The sequence below is a fragment of the Onychostoma macrolepis genome, chromosome 02 (genome assembly GCF_012432095.1).
Source record: "Onychostoma macrolepis isolate SWU-2019 chromosome 02, ASM1243209v1, whole genome shotgun sequence".
In the NCBI taxonomy this organism is placed as follows: Eukaryota; Metazoa; Chordata; class Actinopteri; order Cypriniformes; family Cyprinidae; genus Onychostoma; species Onychostoma macrolepis.
In genome coordinates this window covers 20,919,914-20,943,795 of record NC_081156.1, presented here as the reverse complement: position 1 = coordinate 20,943,795, position 23,882 = coordinate 20,919,914, and the positions used below count along the sequence as shown (strand labels likewise).

General features: G+C 35.9%; 1 protein-coding gene across 1 annotated transcript; it reads left to right on the top strand.

Moving 5' to 3' along the window:
* Positions 1-1,970: 1,970 nt before the first annotated feature.
* nrbp2a (nuclear receptor binding protein 2a) lies at positions 1,971-23,337 on the top strand. The gene is made up of 18 exons (XM_058751628.1): positions 1,971-2,504; positions 16,139-16,261; positions 16,437-16,538; positions 16,634-16,723; positions 16,847-16,887; positions 17,434-17,528; positions 17,625-17,648; positions 17,995-18,078; positions 18,279-18,334; positions 18,452-18,547; positions 18,636-18,768; positions 18,954-19,056; positions 19,146-19,196; positions 19,290-19,425; positions 19,896-19,949; positions 20,043-20,106; positions 20,229-20,284; positions 20,864-23,337. The coding sequence occupies exons 1-18, from the start codon at positions 2,385-2,387 to the stop codon at positions 20,960-20,962; spliced, it is 1,527 nt and encodes a 508-aa protein (XP_058607611.1). The 5' UTR covers positions 1,971-2,384; the 3' UTR covers positions 20,963-23,337.
* The last annotated feature ends 545 nt before the right edge of the window (positions 23,338-23,882 follow it).

Genomic DNA, 23,882 nt, shown 5'->3' with positions numbered 1-23,882 from the left:
TATTTACCTTTAATAAAATTATGACATGAAGTTCATCACTTACTAGCTACTCCTAAAGCTGCGGGGTCCTCATTATCATAAATACTTCATATAGATTAAAATAAAATAAAAATTAATAAAATTATTATAAATATGCTCATTCTCAGGCTAGGAGCATGCAGAAAGCAGAGCAGATATTTCCACTGTCAGGTTGTCACGCTTTGCTAACCTTTGGAAAGAAAACAACACCTCCTGGAAAATCTTCTGTAAGCACTGATGGACTCCAGGACTATGTCACTCGGCCTTGTGCCCTCACTGTGTTTTGTGTCATAGCAATGCAGAAGTTTGCGGCTCAGATCAATCGAGTTGGTTGTCAATGACTCTTCTCAGGCTCTCCATATTCTAGTTTGTTCTATCACATCTCCAGAGCTGTATGTGACTAGTGTGGCTAGATGATTTTTTAATGATAGACATTTAAAGTTAATGAGTTGCAAGAACTAATCTTTATTGTTTACTCTTAATTATTGTAAAGGACTTCTTCCTGTTAGGGTGACAAAAACTACAGCTTGTACATGTGAGCACATAACCAACACCAAGTACCAAATACCCATGTTCGATAAGCATCTCAAATATTACAGTGTTTATTTGATATTAGATTTGTAACTACATGACTTTACCAGCAGGTGGCATAAAATATCAAAATATAAAATAACAGATGACTGAATGTTCCTATGAATTCTATTTACAAAAATAAACAGAGAACAGACAGTCATTCTGGCAGGCATGAACTGGCAGGAAAATAAGTTTGTTTTTTTTTCAGGTAGAAGAGCTGTTACCTCAGGGAGAATGTAGTAGAAGTGCTTTTCTAAGAAACAAAAATGAAGATGATTTCAAAGAATGAAACTGACTGTGGTAAAACTTTTTAGAAAGCAAAACAATGCATAGAACAGATGTAAGTGGGAAACCAGGTGAATAAAACTTTCAGGATCTGATTAATAATGTGGTAAAAAGTGAGTATTTTCATATATGTTAATTAAAAACAAAATATTAAATCAATGTTCAAGTACAATTGCTGAAGACTGGCACATTAGCAAAAATAATTATTCATACTACACCTAGTAGCAACTTCTCATGGGATTTCGCAAGTAAGAGAGTTAAAGGTAGAAAGGGTCGGTGAGTATGAGATACTCCACAAACATATACAGCGAGTAGCCCTGGACAAGTATTTGGACACCTAAGACACTCTTAAAAACTTCCAAATGTCATCGTACTCATGATGCAAGACCCTAGAACTAACTTCCCTTTTCGTAGAATTTATGTAATTTTACTTTTAATCAACTAGCCTCAGGGTCATTTTTAGGGCATATGAGTTTTCCCTCAAGTTTCTTAGCAGAGTCAGGTGTAGTAACTTTTAAATGATAATTTATAATTTAAAATAGAAGCAGAAATGTATTTTTGTCAAGTGTACTTGTACTATATTTCTTAAAAATAGAAGTAAATGCTCTTTGATTTGAAAAACTGGTAAATAATAATTTTAAGTGTGTCTTAAGTGCCCAAATACATTTTGGGGCCACTGTATGTGATCCGAGAAAGGGTATTAAGAGGATGTGGAAGGTTTTCACACATGCCTAAACCCTGTCTCTCCATTTAAATACTAGTTGCAACATACATGCAAGCCTTGACTTGAGGAAGCCTAAATTACATACACAATTCACTGTTTACACCCAGTCACTATTTACTAGGAACTCAATACAATACTGTGTTAAATGGCATCTTAAGGCAACATTGCAAACGTGTATTGTAATTTGAAGCATAATTTGTGTAGGCCAGTTTGTTTATAGACCAATCGCCCTTTGCATTGTGTAAATTACGACTAGGGTTGAGTAATCTGACATGCACTGAATTGTTTTATGACACAAGACAGTACAAGGATCACTGTGCATATTGTCTAAGCTTTACGGTAGCATATTAAAAAGAGGAAATTCAGAAAGCTCCAGCCAGTAGGGAAAGCTGGACTGAGATGAAATGATGCCTGTAGGTCTGGCTCTTTAGTACACGGAGTATGTTAAGGGTGGACTGCGACTAAACGTCCAGAGACTAACGTCTTTCACGTACGAGACTGTCTGCTATCGGAAGCCTTATCCTTTTTCTAAGAATCCTTAAGGATGGGATTAAATTCACCATAGCACTGAATATTTTATCTCGCTTTAAAAACGCTTTCCGCGAATCGCGTCGCGTGTTGCAGTATTTCTATGCGTTTGACGACTGAACTGTAACTTGAAATCGTGACCAGCGATATTCGTCAATGAAACACATTTGCAGCTACAACACTGCAGCAAGCCTCAGGAGGTCCTGCGTGCTCAGTTGGTCTTAAAGGAGCAGTCAAAGCAGCACGCAAGGGTAAAATGACTATGTCCGTCCCAGAGAACATGTCGGGGTCCGGGGGGAAAGAGGAGGAGAGTGAGGATGAGAGTGAAATCTTGGAGGAAAGCCCCTGCGGCCGCTGGCAGAAGCGACGGGAACAGGTAACGTACGCCTGGGGGCTAATGGGTACATGAAGCATCGCTGTCATTTTCTTGTAAAGACGATGACTGGATTAGACTTAAATGTGTATTTAACTGTTATTAAAGTATTTAAAGGCTCTGCAAATGCAAAAACATAGTATGGTGTGTTTGTGGGGGTCTTCGCGATAAACCAGTCCTGTTGGTTTCTGTCCACATGGAGAGTTTACAGTGATTTGCAGCTGTTAAAAACTGTAGAATACGTGAAAAAGCAACACGTAAATCGATGCACATCTGCTCTAATAACTAGTATTTGGGTTTGAAGGACATTTAACAACATTTCAAAAGGGTTTCACGTAGTTTTCGTAAAAGATTTCATGTAAACATTTGAGTTCACGTACAGCCCCTCCCCCTACGTACACGTACATCCAAATACACACGCACGCACATACAGCGCATGCAGAGTATAAGTTGCTATTATTTTTATAGGTTTGTGTTTGATATTCTTGTTTTTTATTTTGTTTTATGAGATAAAAGGGGCGTGTTCGTGTCAGCCCACTCCCGTTGGGTTGTGTTGAAGCGTTAAGAGCTCGGCTTTCATTTAGATAAGTCACAGATACAGTATACTAAAGCTTATCAGCATTGGCACACGTTCAGTCTTATCTATCTATCTTACATGACACTGAACCTATAACCTTCTCTTTTGACTATACACTACTCGTAGTGTTAACTGTGAAACTCTTTTTGTATGCAAATTAACGCTGATTAAATTATGCTTTTGACAACCCCTCCCACCTACAGTGTAAAATCTAATTGGTTGATTTTTACTTTTCAGAAGTATGCAAACCGATTGACTTCTAAGTAAGCTTAGTAAGCATACTTATTTGACTCCAGTAAAGTGGACTAGTTATTGCATGTCTTTCTCTAAGGAAGTACTTGTTATCAATAAATGTTTTGATATTTCAAGTAATTTTTATTAGGACAGTTTGGTTGTTTTTATTTGTGACAACTTGTGGGTTTACTATGTTACTAAATTAATTAAAACTAAGAAGATAAGCAAAAAAATGCACTTAAGTTAAGCCAAACAAATAGTTTGAAATCCCTGTTAGTATTTACTGTGTGCTTAAAAGCATAATACACTTGCTTTCTGTGCACATTTGTGAAAATTTTCCATTTTATGTTACGAGCCATCTTAAGTTTCTCAGAGGTCAAGGGTGAGTCTCAAGATGAGGCGATTTATGTGTTCTTTTTCCATGACACTTGATTGTGAGAAGCAATAAAGATGCAAAATTGGATAAAAACAGTGGGACAAAGTGGCTGGAGCACAACAAGTAATTATTTCCTCTTTGTGAATAGCCTGTAAGTGCAAGAATGTTATTAGTATGTGGCGTGCTCTCTTATTGCGTCAGTGTTGTTAAATGGTGCCAAAGCACAGACTAAGAGGAGGACTGACGTGCTTGTACAACAAGAGTGAAAGTTTTGTTTGCGGTGGTGTGGTGATGTTTTCTTTCCTCAATGACTCTGACATTTAAATAGAGAGACATGGATCATGCCTCCCAGCTTCTGTTCTGCAGGTTGTTTCAGTGTGCCCTCTGAGTGTTTGAAGCTGTCATGTTGGGAGTTTTTTTGGGTAGTTACAAAACTCTTGCATTATTGTTTGTTTCGACAGTTTTAACCTTGTGACATTAGGATTGCCAGCCGTTTTTTTTTTTTTGTTTGTTTGTTTGTTTGTTTACTACATAAAAAAACATTGAGAACTACCAAATGTTTAATTTTTTTATATATTTTAATCAATACAAAACGAAGACTTTATTTGCAGAAAGATTGTAGCACACCCCATAGTTAAAAAAAGGAAAATTTAGATCTCTATCACATTTATTTATCACATGTCTAAGTTCTGTCCACACCAATTCACAATAGCATTCTTCAGAATGAAATAAAATCACTTTGCAAGTGATTGCAACGTTATTGTTCTCTTGTGCCGTTATCGTTGCAGGTTGGAGTAGACTCTGCTGTACTTTTAAATGTACAATGATTTTTTTAAACTATATCTTAATTGTTGTTATAGATATCAACCTTGATGTGAATAGGCCCTTATGCATCTCCGATGTTTCTGAAGACATGCCTACCTTTTAGAATTTCAGAGATCTCATATTTTGCTTTTAATAAACAAATTTATCATCAAATTCCTTTTATTTATTTTATTTATTTTAAAAAGCAGTCTCCCTTTGGGAAACCACCTCAACAGAGTTTCTGAGCAGATGTTTACCTCGGTTCATCCCCTACAATTAATTAGCACTGAGCACATGTGTGTGAATGAGAAACTCGAAGTGAAAATGACTAAGCGGACAGATGGGTGAGCGATGATGTTTTCTGGCAGTAGTGTGTTGTTTTTCACGTAGGAATGACACATACAGATGAGAGCAAATCGAAACCATTGTTGAGTTCAATTAGCTTTTATTCTAACTTTCTTTTTATCTGTATTTCTGTTGTGACATGTGAAGCAGCAGAAATGAATTGGCACATTTTCGAGTTTAGCTGTAATTTAGGCGGCAGAATAGAGTCATTACTGGAGAGATTTCTGTGATCACAGCCAGCTTGGCATAGTTCTTAAACACACTTTTGTTATGCAACTGTTTTTCTGTTTCTCAGAAGACTTAATAAACCTATCTGAGCAATTTCATGAGAAGAATTAATACATGATGGGAGATAAATGTTCTACTATCAACATGGCTGTGATTTGGTTGCACATAATAGCACAGTTATTTTTTTCTTTTTGTAATTCAATTGCCTTAGTTTTTAGACCCAATATGGCCAATTATTCTGTCTGTTTTTGCCTTGTTAATAGTAATAATTCCAAACAAACCAAAAGCAGGATCAACTGTTGCGAGGACCATATATAAGTAACCATAAGTATAATGTGAGATTTGAAACTAATGCTTGCCAGTTTTTCAGCAGCTGTCTTCCCTAAAGTTTAAACCATGCCATAATTAAACCCATTCCCAGGGAGTGTGCTGCAGTACATATTACACAGTCAATAGAAAATGGATTGACAGAGAAGGTAAAAAATGTGCTTGAGTTGGGAAGATCGTCATCAGCATCACCGCTTTGCTGTAATCTCAGCAGATAGCAGGTTTCTTGTATGATCTAAATGAGCCACATCCCAGAGACTAAAAAAAGCCCAGTCATCATCACTTTCCGAAGGACCTCAGTAAAGGGAAAGAATAATTACCCTATGAGGAGGCTCAGTAGGACTAAAGTTCACCTAGTCTCTGTGTTTAATGAGCGATGCTTATTAAATGTTCTAACAGTTAGATCTGTGACTGTTAAATATTCCCAGAGGCAAGTGCTTTTCATGGCTGTGCCTGCATTTACAACCAGCTTAAAGTTACAGGCACCCTCATTGACTCAAATCTGCATACACTTAGTCATTCTGCTCAGCATGCACTGGTTAACATCTCTGTCTCAGTCTCCCTCCCTCTGTCTTTCTGTCTCTGACCCTCACACACCAGCACGAATGAAAAGACATAGTAGATGTTGTCTTTTAAATGCACGTTGCCAATGGATTAACCTTGCCAATTCACTGATCTCATGATGCAGTTCTCGTAAACATTGATGCTTTACTGGATATTTCACTTCCTTTGACATGGCAATGCAATAGGAAATTGCATAGTAGCATTTTTCTCCCATCAATTTGTTTTGGCAGTTTGGTTTTAACTGATGGATTGTGACCAAAAAATTGCCTGAAGTCTGTTCTGATCTGTCTGAATGGTAAACGCAAATAATGAAATGCAACTAACCATAAAACCATGCATATTTAGAATTGCAAAATAAATAAGCTTGTTTTGTGTGGATTGATGTGAAAAAAATCTAATATAATTTATTTAGCATTTATATATGTTATAATTATGTATAATATTAAAGTGCCCCTATTATGGGTTATGAAAGGTTCATATTTTGGTTTTGGGAGTCCCCAACAACAGTTTGACATGCATGCATGGTCAAAAAACACTTTCATTTTCATATAATATGCATTTATTTTTACCTTATTTGCTCAACGACTCCCAAACAATTCGCTCAACGATTCACTTTTCCAAACCCCTTCTTTGCGTGACGCTAATCTGCGGTGATTGGTTGATTTCATTTAAAGCAGAGAGCAGTGCTGCTTTGTGTACAGCCGTTACCAGGGAAACAGCTATTTTTAACCATAGACTTAATAAATATTTTATATGTCTATGTTTTTAACGCTCCGAAAGCGGCACCTAGTGGCAACGAGTGGGCCGGCAATATGCTAATGTTTCATGTTGACTTCAACATGAAACGACTTAAGATTCATTTTAAAATGACTCGTTTCAATGATTCAGTGTCGAATCTTTCTTTTGAGAGACAATAACTTTATACACGGTGCACTTTCAGATTTAAAACTTTGTAGGATGTTTTCATTCACTTAGAGCTGTGTTACACACTGTATGAAAGGTAATTTTCAAAAATCCATAATAGGGGCACTTTAATATATAATTATCATTATTATATATTTTAGCTTGTTAAAAATATGCACACACACTAACACAAAACACAATTAACTTTGGGTTTTTATTTTATTTTTTTTATGACAAATTTGGTCCATGGCTAATATTAGTCATATATACAGTCATATAAGCCATGATGGAAGCATTCAAAACCTTTATCAGTTTCTAATAACATGCCGTATCTTATGAACACTGTTAAAGGTAGTTTTGCATTCAGCCATTTTTCAGTTAAGTCCTCACACTGACAAAAGATTCCACAAGCGTCTGTGAAAAATGCTACCTGCTTGAGGGCTTAAAGGGGAATAAGCCCTTAAATGGGTAGTTTGCATTTTTCACAATTATTTCACAAGTCTTTTGTCATTCCTCAAAAAGAAGCGAACCTTTCTACTAGAGGCCCTCATAGTGAGGCTAGAGGAAAAGTTTTCTCTTAAAATAACTCAGCAGGTCACTCACTTTTCTGTCTTTAAGAGATTCGCCATATTTTAAGCAAGTGAACAAAATGTTCCTGTGTATCTCAGGATTGGATTTGGAAATGATCTAGGTGAAGAAAAACTTTGGGTGCTGACCACTTTATTTCATGCAAACTTTAAAATTTTGGATAACACTTTGTTATTATGATTAACATAACTCTTGATTTAAAGATCAAATACAAATGTGATGTTTTCAGATTTTCTTCTTTGCACTTTGTCTATGGCAGGGTGACGGTATATGTATTGATGGAAGAAGTAGTAGATACCCGTTTATGCCATTTATCTTTTTGGATTCAAAAAGGCTATTTATACAAAGTGTTGTTGGTAAAGGCTATTTTCATCCCATGTCCACTATTGCTCAGACAATTCATCATAAGTACAAATAGCATATCATGTCTGATATCTAAATAGTATCATTTATATGTAGTATCAGAATCTATATGTAGTATTTAGTATCATTTACTGTTTTTACACTAAGATGTTATGTGTTTGTATTTACTGGCACGAAGTAAACTGTTTAGCCATAGTGTAAATGGCTGCTGCCAGTGGCTTCGCTGATTATGATGTGAGCAACCATGCATTGGTGGTTTAAGTGGCTACTGTTGCCAAATAACATCACAGTAGTTCATTAATAGAGGTAACTGTGTGCAAATATAAACTATTTTACAATTTGACGCAAACACTCATATTTGTAATGAATTACTGTTTTTGAACTCGTGTTATAATGTTAAACTGATTTTGAAAATATCCCACAGTTATCATTCATATGAGTAATGTAATATTTTCTGAAGTTCCAATAAACATTTCAGGTTTGAATATCAAACAAAGAAATCTACACATTAACACATAAACACATTAAATAGATCAAATGTGAAAGTAAGACTTTGATTTTAAAAGATTTCTATTTCACATGAATTAGATTCTTTTAAAAATCTATCATGGTTTTCACAAAAATATTAAGCAGTACAACTCTTTTAACATTGATAATAATAATGTTTCTTAAGCACCAAATCCGCATATTATAATGATTTCTAAAAGATTATGTGACATTGAAGACTGGAGTAATTGCTGCTGAAAATTCAGCTTTGACATCGCAGGAAAAAATTACATTTTAAAATATATTAAAATAGAAAAAAGTAGGATTTCGGAATATTACCGTTTTTAACTGTATTTTCGATTTTGAAGTAATTGCAGCCTTGGTGAACATAAGAGACTTTTTTCAAAAGCATTAAAAAATCTTACCAACCCCAAACTTTTAAACTAGTGTATATCATCATTTACTGTGGCAATTAATTACTCATAAATCATAATAAGGTTTTGATCATGCCGCCCACTCCTGGCGTGATTGTACTGGTATTATCAGACACTCACAGGTAATGGGCCCTCTCACCCACTGAAAGGTGGTGATAATGCATTTACACTAATTAACCCAGTGGAGAGGAACAGCAGATTCATTGGGGTGTGTGTGTGTGTGTGTGAGGGCGAGAGAGAGAGAGGGAGAGAGAGAGAGTGTGTGCCTTGGCTAATGGCCAGTGTAAAGCAAAACCAGCAAGCGCCATCTGTCTCACTGCATTAAGCCATCCATATGGTATTCTCTCTCTCACACTCATTGCATGTTCATTTGTCCGGATTCTAGGAAAGCAATAATGTTGGTCGTCTTACTCTGACCACTGCTCATCTTTCTTTGACAGACTATATTATCAAGATGGCTTTCAAAGCCCCTCTCTGATTTGTGTTTGGCATTGGGCTCTAGAAGATTGTGCCAGCCTCTTTCAAAGATCTCCAAGTCCCAGAAGACTGGCAGAGTTTGTTTCCTGTGACAGCCAGAGTGTTAGTGGTTGGTAGGAGAGGATTTAGATTAGTTCAAGGAATGTTCAAACCTTCACACTGCAATATAAAACAAAGGATTTGGTTGTTCTTTTGCCCACTTGTCTCTTGTTTTAGAGGTTTATTTTTTTATACTCGTATATTACATTTTTAATTGTATTTTAATCTATTATGGACAATAAAACTTTTCGCTGAAGTATTTCTAGTTGATGTTAACTTAGAAGGATAGTTCTCTAATCCTGAACTTTTGTTCTAAACCTGTATGACATTCTTTCTTCTGTGTGACACAAAAGAAGATCCTTTGAAGATGTTCAGGTCCAAGTAGCATTGATTTGACCCCATTGGCTTTTATTGTATGGCCAAAAAAATGTTTTTTTGTCAAAATATCTTCTTTTGTGTTCTGCATAAGAAAGTCAGTAACACAGTTTTGGAAGGATGTCGCAGATTCCCTGTTCAAGGCCTCTGATATAGAAATTGTTTTAATACCTATTGTATTTCTGAGCCACATAGGGTTTCTGTATCAGTTTTGAAATGTCCTCTTTTGCGAATTCAGTGTAAAACTGAACTTTTTGTTTGTTCTTTTAAAAGTCAAAAATGTAATTCCATCTGTCTGTTTCAAATTTAGAACTGCGTTTTTTTTTTTGTTTTTTTATTATTGCTTTCAATTCCAATTACCGTATTCGATTCACTCTTTCCCTCAGGAGTTGGTCTGATTAATTGTGCAAGAGTAATCTCCCGTGCTTCTTCAGTCAGTCGAGACAATGCATCTATTCAGAGACGTTAGATGACAATGATTGGTTGTATGAACTTATTAGTTTCATGTGTGATACTGTAGAATTAACTTTTGATGACAGCTCGAGTATTTCATCTCACTCATGCTCTGAGAATCCCAAATGAATCTCATGTGACTGACTAGCAGTAACTAGACCAGAACTGTCAGATTTCACAGATACAAGATTTAGCTGGAATTTCATCAAGCGTTCAGTTTTACTTCCACTGCTGGGGTTTAAATAATGGCTCAAATCATCCATAATGTATGATTTATAAGTTTACTTTTTTTTTTTTTGGACACTTCCCATGGTCCTGGAAAGCCTGGAAATATCAAATTGTGTTTCCCAAGCCCTGAAAATAAATAGAAATCTGAATGTACAAGTTTTGTTCCGCTTAAAAAAAAAAATATCAGCTAGATGTTGTGCATGTGTAAAGTAGAACTTTAAGAGCCATTTATAATGTTTTATTTGTCAGTGAATATTTTTTAAATTTACTTGACCTTGATATTTCAGTGTTCAGTGTTTCTAAAGAACTGATGGTATTTTTGAGCAGATGGTATTTTTAATTCATATAGTTTACACTGTGCCATTGTGCGTGCGTGCGCTTGTGCGTGTGTGTGTGTGTGTGCGTGCTTTATCTAGGCATTTTTCCTCTTTCTTTTTTCAGAATGTCACGAGTAAAGACACTCCTTTATTGCAGCTACCCATATTCATGTGTCACTCTTGTAATCTAGAACTTTGCTCGGTTCTCCATTCACTTATCACTATAACTGTCATTATGTATGAGTTCACTTTGTTTTAAGACAAGATTGTGTCTAATAATGGTGATTTGTTGTATTCAGGTTGATCCTTCAACCATCCAAAAAGTTAGATATAAACTACTTGTTTATCTTATCAAAGCTCGATGGGTTTGGTTTGGTTGCTGCAGGTGTTTCTCTCTTGGCACAGCACTGGAAAATACCGGTTCTCAGAACTTTGCGAAAGAAGCTATTAGAGGAAGAAAAAGAACCGCTAGAAGAGGAGACAAAGCTTTCAGTCCGTTCACACCATGGCTTCCCACATCTCCATTTTCACAATGTAGGGCATTCATGAGTCGTAAGTGTGGTGACTAACACTGTTTTGCGTGGACATCACATCATGCTTTTATTCTATAATGCTCTTTGTTTATATTCCTCTCATCGTCCTTCTCTCTACTTCCCTTTTCGCAAAGTAATATGATGTTGTCTGCTACATATTGCACTGTTCTTTGTTTATGATCCTTCCAAGTCCATCAGCATTGATCGTTCTTCACATTAACCCCTCATTCAAAGCCAGAGCTCTCAAATCTTTAAATACAGAAGACTTCTATCCTACAAGCCTGCTGTGGCAGTTCCTCACTTCAAAAGTGCCAGTCATATTCAAACCCAGTGGCGCACTTGACCTTAAAATGTTCCGGTTTATATAATAAAGTGGTGCATTAGGCACCACTGGCCTGAATTTGGGCTTCTGGTGTACAGAACAATAATAGAAGAACAATTCTGCAGATCACAAACGGCAACCGAGCACATATTTACAAAAGAGTGCAACTGTAGACCTGCCTTAGACTTCTTAAATTCCTGGCTTACATTTCATCCTCCTACTTCCACAAACACACCTACTTTGCTCGGTTTGCCCAAAAGCAGAGCTATTCATCACTTAATGCTGATTTTGCCAACTCTTTATTTCATACGTGAATGCAAGATAAAAGGTTGAGCGCTTTGGGAGAGGGATGCCCTGAGGCAAGAGCTGAAAATACGATGCCTCTGTCAGCACTCTTTCTTTGGGAAAAGTTACACAATACAGCTTAAGCTTGTAGAGGATGCATTGAAAGCTTGATGAGTGTGACATTTTACTCCTAGGATTATCACATTGAGTGACTGCCAAGTGTGTCAAACTGATAACGTGTTTAGGTACATTTCCCGAAGATCAGTAGTTTTTATGCTTGTCCTGTGTTTGTGATTTAGTCCATCCAATCAATTTCTAATTTCCACTAATTAGATGGGAATTGTTTAACCATAGTCATTTTTTTAAACCAGGATTAATGTTACCCTGTGTTAATTGTTTATATTTAACACTGGGTTAGCAATTAATCCTGGTAAGACTTTCAAAAAGATTTCACACTGTACATTGAGAAGCAGTGAATAATTGAGTTAATTGGTTGGACAAGTGTAAAATTGGGCTGGGTATTGATACAGATTTCCCGATTCAGTTAGATTCTGATTAATTCTTGAACTCTAGAGCAGTGGTTTTCAAACTTTTTAAGAGCGAACCTATCTTTTTCTTTGACACGACCCTATAACCATTTACACGCATCAAGTCAAGCATACATACTTTTCAGCGTGTACGCCAAGTTGGTCCTCTTAGCAGCATGAAAAACTATTTTTATTGAGATATCTGGAAATTCTGCTATAATCAATGAATCTCTCTACACTGCACATCTCTTATTTACATCACATCTACACTTTGTTCGTTATAATGAGAGGATTCACAAGCCTGCAGAACTCAGGACTGAACAAAACTTCAGAGTTTTGATCAGTGAGTAGATTCTGACTTACTGAAACCGAGTCTTTACATTTTCCTTAAATCATCCTTGTGACCCATTTTTAAGTCTTGAGGCCCACTTGAGGGTCACAACCCAGGGTTTGAAAACCACTGCTTTAGAGTGGGTTTGAATTTGATTCTATTTAGTTGAGTGCATTTCAATTATAATGTCTGTTTTGCTTGCATATGAAAGTAATTCTCTCTTAGCTAATATAATTTATACCGGGAATCTAATTCTAATTTGGTATATTACAAAAATATCAGTTTTCAACATGACTCAAACTTAAATTGCTAAATTATTCAATTGCTGTTTATTAAAAGATGTAATAATCAACATAGCTCAAAACCGCCATACATATGTAACATAACAAAATATATGCATTTTTTTTTTAAAGTAATTTATTCGTATAATGGAAAAGTTGCATGTTAAGCTATTACTCGGTCTTCAGTGTCACATGATCATTCAGAAATCATTCTAATATGCTGATTTCGTGCTCAGAAACATTTCTTATTATCATCTATGTTGAAAACAATTGTTGCTTATGTTTTTCTTTGTGTAAACCATGATACAATTGTTTTTTTTTTTTATTTAATTTTTTTTAGAAAAAATAGCACTCTTTTGTAAATATAGTAGATAAATAATTTAATATATATTCATAAACGTATTTATTTATGTCTGGAATGACCTTAAAAATTAGCCCATTTCTAAACATTTCTGTCACCTCATAAATTGATAGCATGAAACACTGCAGATTGAAGTGCCTTGTTTTCCATTTCCATAGCTGGGTGGTGAACAACAGATGCAAATACCAGCATTTCTGCTCATCTTAGGCACCTCCTTAGTTCTTTTCATGAACTTTACCACAAGAATGCAAAGCAGCATATTTGTATCTCTTTCAAGTCATGTCATGTGTTCATCTCCACCTCCAGACCCCTAAGTAGGGTGCCTTCAGGCTGTACTGGTGGTCTTGAGTGACACTGGCAGTTTAGCTAACAAAGGTTGCTTGTTTTCACATCTGGAATTGGGTCTCTATCCAGCTAAGTGTGTTTCACAACCTATTTTGTTCCAATATTACAGCAAAGCGCACACACAAGCGTCTCCTGTATGTCAGTTAAAACTGTGGCTTCAGGTCACCATTCTCCATCGCAAAGATAGCCACCCCATAGAGAGAGGCTTAGCATTTGTACTGAGACAAGACTTTTAGTTTTGTCTGAGGGGCCCAGTAGGCATCTGGGGTTAGCATGCTGAAATCAAGCACCATTCATGATGATAATTGTATAGCTGGAAAGCTGCACCTGCATATAAAGCGCAGATTCATCCAGGTATGCATGCCAATCCATTCACATTTTCTCTCCGTTAACCCTCAGAGATGTTTGATAGGATGTATAAGGGAAAATTGAGCATGCACGGTTAGGTTTCCAGTGATGAAAGTAGTTCCACAGTAGAAGAACTTATTAGATTTCATACATTATGCAGGAAGAGGCAATGCTGCTGGAAGCGTATCTGTGACAGACGCAGGATAGAGGATGAAAGGGCAGGAAATGAAGATCGTAATGTTTGTTTTCATTGGGAAAGCTGTGGTGTGGGTTTATGTCAGAAAGGATTTCGAAGCACTGAGCGCGAGATGATATCAGCTGGTTTTATGGGCACAGTGTTCCCTGTTATTTAGTATTTAGAGTTAACAACTCGTTCTCAAAACATTCTTGATAAACGCCCACACAAGAGAAATGCAAAACCAAGAACTAAACACCACAGCTACATTATTTTGACAGCGGCTTACTTCATTTGACACATAACAATATGCTTTTTTTTAATCCACAAGATGTTTTAGGATTCTTAAGTGGACAACACTGGCTGCGCTGTATGTTTTTGATTCACTGTAAAACGAACTGGCTCATAAGAGTCATTCACTCGAGAATCAGAATACACTTATCACTGTATGTTTTGTGCTGTAGATTCACTAGTATTGTGGTGCAGAGCTGAACCGTAACCGAACTGTAACTGGTTCTAAATTAAATTGAATTTAAAGAGGAAAAAAAACTCCTGAATGAAATAGTATTAGAGAACATTACAGTTTTAGTTACATGATTATGTCAACAACCTCTGTGCATATAGTTTGAACATTGATTTTTAAATGTGCTAGACAATAATTGAATAAATCTTAACATCCTATATGTGCGTCACTAGAGTGCATTGAGGTACAATTTTAGCCAGGCTCAGCCGCCTGTGATTGCACATAATTTGGAGACGCCAGCTGGGTAGAAGGAGGCTCTCTGGCTTTCAGAGGAAATGGAAAGTTTTTTTATTTGTTTTCAAAGACATTCCTTGTCTGTTTGTGTGGCATCTAGGGAATTAATTAACTCCAAATGTAATTGGACATGCTTTTAGTGTCCTTGTGTTGTCTGACTTGCATAACCAAGATTTTCTGTGCTCAGCCATTATTAGTAAAAGTGTCATAAACTTATTTTACTCTTGTCCTGAGGCTGATTTATATCAGTCAGTCCTTTTAATGGCCACTATTCAACCTCTGAGCCTGGTACACAATGGCGATTGACAGTCAGAGTGCTTAAAATACCAAATTTAACTGTTCATTCATGAGATAAACCTTCATAGAATTAGACTTTGGGATGTTATAATCAATCATGCACATTATTTGTGCTTGAACTGCTACTTGACTTGATACTGTTTAGCCTAGTAAACCTGACAGACATTAACACCTTGTTCTACTCTTATTTTATTGTGTCTGAATGCCCTGCCCCTGACCAATTAAAAAACTCTTTGTTTGAAGCATACCAAACAGTATTATCAGTTTATAGTCATATGTTTTTGAATGTGAGATAAAGTTAAATCCAAGGCCTTTTAGAAGGCAGCTGCATCTCAGCGTGACTAGATCATGTTGTGTCTGTCTACAAAACACATAGCTTGAGTTCACCGATCAGTGGGAGGGGAGCAAATTCAGCCTATAAATATAGAAAATAAAAATATGAAAACATTGGGCTTGGGTTTGTTTTCTTTTAAACAGTTGTGATAATAAAAGGACTGGTTCTGTCCAAAAAAGGTGGGGACTTGAAATGTTTGGAGAGCAAACAGCAGTGTGCCCTTTTTTGTATTTTGAGCTTCATTTACAGCATTACAAAGACGAAAAACAGGCAAGAATTTACAGGCCATTTAAAGTCTGTGTTGTCATGCTTGCTCTGCACAGCCCAAACCACAACGTGCACCATGGGAGAGTTGTGGAGCAAGGGGGCGGAGAAGGGGGTGTGTCCTTCTTCTTATTCACAGAAATACTCATTTCCTGTACTGACAATACTAAGAAGTTGATACTAAAATATCACATTTGCAAACACTGTTAAAAAGTTGTGCAACAAGAAGTAAATATTGCAGATATCACTGGCTAAATGGTACTTTGTATGAACTTGGCAGAGTCTGGAGTGCTAAACTCACTTTTCACCCTTTCCTCTTTCTCGATGTCCTTTTTTTTTTTTTTTTTTTTCTGGTTTAGGTCAGTCAGGGAAATGTCCCAGGCATTGAGAGTGCGTACTTGGCCATGGACACTGAAGAGGGGGTGGAGGTGGTGTGGAACGAAGTGCAGTTTTCAGACAAGAAGGTTTTCAAGTCCTTTGAGGTAGGACCATGCTTGTTTTCCAACATCGATGTTATGGGTGGGATACTTAGTATGCTGCACCACAAACATCTGTGAAATGTTACTGTATTGGTGTGTCGTCATGCTGGAATGGTGGTACGGTGACCGAAACAACGCTTGAAATGTGAAACCACTACTGTACTTTGTGTTAATGCAGGAGCGGATAAAGGAGATGTTTGAGAACCTGATGCAGGTGGAGCATCCAAATATTGTGAAGTTTCACAAGTACTGGTTGGACATGAGAGAGAGCAGAGCGAGGGTGAGACGCAAGAGACACCTGGTAGAAATGAACGCCTCTGTGAACTTTACCCTAAATTCAGACACTCACGTTTTCTTTCATTTCGTGCTACACAGGTGATTTTTATCACTGAATATATGTCATCTGGAAGTCTCAAGCAGTTTTTGAAGAAGACAAAGAAAAACCACAAAACTATGAACGTGAAGGTGAGATGTTTTATCAATCATTGAAACTGAAAAACCTGTGTGCAGAAAAGTTAGAGAACAATGCCACCTTCTGGCAGAAATATGACAAAATCATAACACACTGGCACTATATGTATGTCTCAGGCATGGAAGCGTTGGTGCACGCAGATACTCTCTGCACTCAGGTAGGACATTGAGAATTTCGTATCATCTGAACTCATCTGAAAATTTGCCATTAAATCTGAAATGTGTGAGTAAAATAAAAATTATTTTCCCGGCTTAATATACAGAGGCAACTATAAGTCAGTAAACACCGTGGCTCAGTGCCGCTATCAAAACATTGCTTTGTTTGTTTGAGCATCTTGACCATCCCAGCATGGCAACACTGACTCAACCAATAGTGTGAGTTTTGGGGCGGGGCTGTCTGGTTGTTTGGCCAATGACAGACAAGGGGAGTGTTTAGGGAAAAAACGTTTGATACATGTTTGCAAGTATATTTTATGATACTAGAAGTTACACATTTCATCTTTACAGCTAGTGCTTTTTCCTCTTATTGTATGGAAAAAAATAATTTATTATTTTACTAGTTTAAACTTTTCTTTCTTGTATAACTTATTTTATTTTTATATATTAATTGTCTGTAAATGTTTATTTGCATGTAACTTTCAGTGTGTTTCGAAGGATGTTTTTTGTGAGTACAAATACTTATGTTTGATCATTTCTGTCTTTAGTTACTTGCATTCATGTGATCCACCCATTATTCATGGTAACCTGACCTGTGACACCATCTTTATCCAGCACAATGGCCTTATAAAGATCGGCTCAGGTTTGACAGTCTTTTAATCCTTGTATTTTAGGTTTAACTCATAACAATTTGATGTAAAATATCTGTTTTTAGAAAAGTTTCTTCTTTCTTTTGCAGTTTGGCACAGGCTGTTTGTTAATGGTAAGTCCATTCTGAGCTCTCTATGCCATGTGCACAGGAATTTGGTTATCTCGTCAAAAAGAAAACACAGACCATACTTAGACTGTTTCTTTTCCTTCCTTCCTTAAACAATGCTTTGCATATATTGGCCCAAAATCTTGGCAGTTATGTAATGTACTGTAACATTTCTTGTCGGCTTTCACAATCTAAGACATAAATTAAAAAGGCCCACTTCCCCCTTCAGAGTATTTATTTTGGACTCTAGCCCATGTGCTAGAGATCTTGTATGTTTATAGGATATAATTCTTCCATCCATATAATGTTATAAATAGAGTTTATATGTTGTGTGTCTTGCCTTTTCCCTTAGTATTTGCTGAGGCGATTCATGGGAATGTGCATCAACATCGAGATGAAGTGCGGAACCAGCATTTCTTTGCTCCGGAGTATGGCAGTAAATATCTGATGCCTTTACCATATTATCATCTTTCTCAATCCGGAAAAATATCTGGAATATTTTTAATTTAAACCTGGGCATAAAAAGAAAGGTGTATGATTTTTTTTCAGCAAAGAAATGTTGAAATTTGAAATACATTAAAAAATTGGAAAATAGAAATATGTTCACGTTCATGACATTTCTTTATTTTTCTCAAGATTCTGAAGATGACTACGCCATTGATATATTTTCATTTGGCATCTGTGCCTTGGAGGTCTGAAAATTACTTTAACAGTTTAACTAAACTATCAAAAAATAGCAAATTATAATAATTCCAAAAGAATAACATTTGAGTTTGACTTTTGATTTTGTTTTCCCCTCTCATCTTTAGATGGCAGTACTGGAAATCCAGGCCAATGGAGACACTGCAGTTTCCAAAGAGGCCATTGATCATGCTGGACAATTACTTGAGGACCCTCTCATGAGGGTAAAAGACTTTAAGCGACTGTTTATAATTAGTAACTCTTATGAATTTTTATGGTTTAAACTAATGCATTTGTCTCTTACCATGATAGGAATTTATCCAGTCGTGTGTACGCACAGAAGCCAAAACGAGACCTACAGCTCATGACCTGTTGTTCCACAGAGTGTTATTTGAGGTCCACTCCTTAAAACTGCTTGCTGCGCACTGCTTTATCAATAACCAGTGTAAGTGGGACATGGAAAACACTGCTCATCCCTTCCTAACTCCTCAGAGTAAAAATGCTTTAATTTTGATCTTAGACATGACAGAAATGTTATGTATGGCCCATTTAAGCAAAAGGAAATTATTGCTCCTTTGCATTTCCATTTTTCTTTAGTTTAGGTCTTAAACTTATTTTCATTTTTTCCAGATCTCCTTCCTGAGAATTGTGTGGAAGAGAAAACAAAATCTTTTGACCCTAACGGCATCATGGCGGAGATTAATCATCGTGACCGACCTGGAGTCCATCTAAAGTGAGTTTCTCAAACGAAATGGGAAGTTTCTGATTCTCTTTTCTGATTGTTTCCCACTTTCCTCTGACGTCCTTCTCATTTTTTTCAAGGTACTCTCACGTTTCTCCTCTGGAGCTGGACAAATTCCTTGAGGATGTGAAGTGAGTCACAGAGAACATCAGCTGATCTTAGATTTAGACTGTTTTCGTGTCCATGCTTGAGCATTTGAAACCTTTCTTCTTCTGCACGAACAGGAACGGCATATATCCCCTCATGAACTTTGCTTCCCAGCGGCCGCATCCTATCCCCCGCGCTCTTTCTTTGTCACAGGAACAGATGGAGACTGTGAAGACCCCAACCCCAGAACCACAGGAGACTGAAACCAGAAAGGTTAGAATAAGATTTATGTTAGAAACAATGTTGAGAGTTACTAATATCAAGTAGTGATGCTATGCCTCAAAAGAAGCTTTGGGAAGCCTGATTCATGTTCACACAGTTCTCAGTTTGTGTAAATAAACAATCCACTGCTCAGATTCACAATTAATTTTAAACTCTGCGTCATTGTTTTTGAAGATTACAATATTAGTTGTCTAACAAATGTTGGCAGACTGATTGAAAGTGTGCCCAAATCTGATACTGATGATGAGCAAAGGTCAATCTGAAAAAAACTGATGTCTGTTTAAATATTTCCCAGAAATGGTGATGATCAATGCATCTCATCCATGTACAAACAGTATTTCACTTACTTTCTTCCTAGGTTCTAATACTTCATGAGACTCTGTCCTCTTAAAAACCTAGTGTGTTATATTTGTGCAACAGGAAGGGGCACTAAATAACCAAGTCGTTGTGTTTTGATATAGGTTGTCCAGATCCACTGTAATTTGGAAGCAAATGAGGAAGGCACAAGGAGTCATGTGAGTTGAATTTTTTGCCATTTAGTTTTACTTAGCTTCTTCAGCTAAAAGGCTGTGTACGTTGTGCATCATCTAACCTTTCTTCCTCTGTAGCTCTCTCTCTTTTTAAAGATGGATGACAGGCTTCACCGGCAGCTTAGCTGTGATGTTTTGCCAAGTAAGTCAATTTTAAAACATTCAAATGTGTTTTTGTTGCACTTATTTTATGAGAATAAAAATGACAGTATATGAGGAGTGTGTGTATATAGCTGAAATATACATTGAAATATTTATTTTCAGCTGACAGACCCAAAGATTTGGCTAGTGAGTTGGTTCACCATGCTTTCATCAGTGAGGTAAGCACAAGATCATCTAACCATCAGGCTTTCTTAGTCACATTTAGCAAATAAAATCTAGGCGATTTAATATAAACACTCAAACAGTTGAAATTGTTTATATAGTATATATCACTTTATGTGAGTGTACTGTATGTATTTAGGAAAAGTTGGACGCATTATCCAACTTTAATATATCACAAGGCAGTAATATAGTTTATATCTTGCAGTAGTTGTTATTTGCTTTGTATTATTTTACATGAGTATACTGAATGTATGTGAGTAAAGTTGATTAATTATAGTAGTTGTAAGTTGGACATGTGATGAAAACCACATGAAACCTGTAAGGTTTTGTTCAATTTCTAGCAATTAGGTGTCGTAACATATCACAGTTTAACTGAGGAATTAATAGAAACTCCATAATTACACACAATACATATTTTGTCCTCTAGTGCAAGCCAAGGAAACTGTGGCAAGGAACGAAAAACTCCATTTGATGTTACCAATTCTTGTTTGGTCATTTTTGTCTTAACCTTCAGATGAACTGAATAGCTTTGCTTCATGTGTGATTGTGATTTATCTTGTTTTTGTGCCATGCAGGAAGACTGCGAGAAGTTGGCCTGTTTTCTTGAGGATGCATTATGTAAGCACCGGTCAGGGACGTCCACCTCCCCTACTTCCATGGCTGTGATGTACTAAGCCCAACTGGTCACATAATAGACAAACAGAGATTGAAGACTGGGCCAGAGCTTGAGGAAAAAGAGATCCGGAAGAGGGAAATGAGACCAAAAGCGCAACATTACATAATGAAGGTCATGACAAGATGGCTTCAGAATTAATGATGGGCCTGGGGAGACAAGCTCGCACCATACCGCATGGTACCTGCACAAACTCCAAAGAGCTCAGACTGTTCATTTTGATCTTGAAGGTCGAATTACTGCTATTATCTCACCATGATGAACATTTCTATCACTTGCAGAGATTCTGCTTCAGTGCCAGCATTTTGGTTGACTTTTTTTTTTTTTTTAATGAGTTTAAAGGATTTTTAATGACATCCCTCCAAGTCATTGTGCCTATATGGCATAATCCATTCTCATCTTGCAAAGGACAATATCTCAGACAGACAGTTTTGTTCCAAATAAATGTGTTATTTATTATTTTAAACAATTAATACATGGTCTTAGTATACATGTTCAAAAGTTCAAGCAAGGAAATGCATTTATTTGAAATGTTTGATTCTACATTTCTAAATGATCTTATTCTGTATGCTTTAACAAGCTGACGTTGAGCAAACGAATGTATGGTACTATGACAAAAGTGCTCTTGGCACATATTATACTAATATATTTCAATGCTTTTCTTTCAGACCTTAAACTTCATTTCTTGCTCTTAATCTTGAATTTTGAATCTTAATCTTTGAATTTGACAGAGTTTAAAATCTTTTTTTTTTTTAACTGTTGATCTCAATTGATTTTTCATGCAGATGGTAACTTTGCAGATGTTTGTAAACAGTGGCAATAGTGGTATACTTAAGTAGTACATTACCATTCAAATATTTTGGGACATTAAGATTTTGGGGGATTTTTTGAAAGAAATTAATACTTTTATCCAGCAAGGGCACATTAAGTTGAATAAAAAATGACAGTTAAACTTTTACATTATGAAAAAAATCTGTTTTAAATAAATGCCGTTCTTTTAAACTTTCTATTAATCCAAGAAATTTTAAGAAAATGTATCATGGTTTCCACAAAAATATTAAGCAGCACAACTTTTTTTCTTACAATATTACTGTTTTATTGGGTTTTTTTTTTAATAAAATGTAATGCAACTTAAGAGACTTCTTTCAAAAAATCTTTCTGACCCCGAGTGTACAAGATGTTCCATCTGATAACTTCTCAATTTTAAGCAATAAAGCAGAAGAGCACTTCATTCAGATGTCTTTTACCAAGAAAAAGGCTGAACTAATGAGTAAATCTATAAATTTCAGTATGACATTTGCTTTTATTCATTAAGCAGACATTTTTAACCAAAGCAACTGAAACCAACTCAAACAATTAATCATAAGAGCATTTTGAGCAGCTAATGACACAGGTGTCCTGTTCACGAGTCTAACAATGTTGACATGGGATTTTTTTATTTGCCTTCTTAATGTGAATATGACCTGATCCTAGATCAGCTGACTGCTCAGAGGTGTTTGACATATATGTCCCTTACACTAATTAATGCACAGCGATGGCATACAATGAACTGACCGTTGACTGAATCTGAAGAAACAATGTTTTACTTTAATAAATCCATCCATTGGGTATGAAGGGCTTTTATTCTATTTGGCATTTACATATTACCACAGTATGCGTATATTTTATGTCATGTAAAATGATTCATACACTTCTTTGTATGTATTCTATATGGGAGAACTTGAACCATGTCAAGGCCAAAGATGTACTGGGTGCAATGCTGGCAAGAGTGGATACTACATTGCAAATATAACGTCCTGTATTTGACTGATACTTGCATATTTACAACAGTATTATTCATTCTGTGAAAACATCTATGTTGCCATGCCATCCAAAGCAATAGTATCTGTTTTAGGGATGCTTTCAGTACTGTATTCTCCAATGGCTTTGACTTCCCAATATTACTTAAAAATATGTGCATGTCAGGAAAGGAATGCTTTTACAAAATTGTTCATTTTTGTTATATTGGCATGGTTGTACAATGGCTGTATTGCAGCTACGGAAAATTATTACAAGGGATTTGTAATCTCCATTTATTCTTGCAAATTCAAATAATTCAGATGTCAAGAAAAAAAGTCATCACCCTTCCAGTGTTATGAGACTCCAATGCCTCACAATGTAATAAATTTGTACGTAAATACAACAAATATGAATGTACAGTGAGTAACTGTTTAAATATACTCTTCCTAATTCCTGGTGTCCTTTCTCATCTTAATCAAATGCATTAACCAGACTTTTGCTTTGGGCAGTTTTATTTTATTTTATTTTTATTTGTGTTGAAATTGTATACTGTGACATGAAATACTATAACATTAAAATATCAAATTAACACTTTAATATCACTGACTTTATTTATTTTGTGTAAAAGCTCTAATATAGGCTATAATTAAAGTAGATTTAAACTGAAATATGTAGTGTGCTAAGTCAGGTCAGTTGTCATAAATGTATACAATAATTAATTACAATATGTATTTTTATACATTTTCATTTTACTGTTGAATTAATTATTGTTTTGTTTTTTTCTTGCCTGTTCTACTGTTTTCATATTGCTAAAAAACTACATGCTGCATAATGTTAGATGATCACTAATAGCCTATATCTATTAATATATAACAATTACGCGTATAACTGAATACGTGTGTCAAGAAACTTACTTTCATAAACCCATTTAGACAAATATTGATTGAAGTTAAAAATGTGACAACTATCCCGGACCCTCTATATAGGCTATGGGCTTTTATTTCTCTTGATTAGAAATATGAATATATATTTTGCGATCGTCTTAGCAATGGCGACACATATTATCCAAAGAAAATGAGAAATTAACATTTTATTGTGCTCTCTAACATACATCATTATATTTTTGTTATTCAATGAGACTT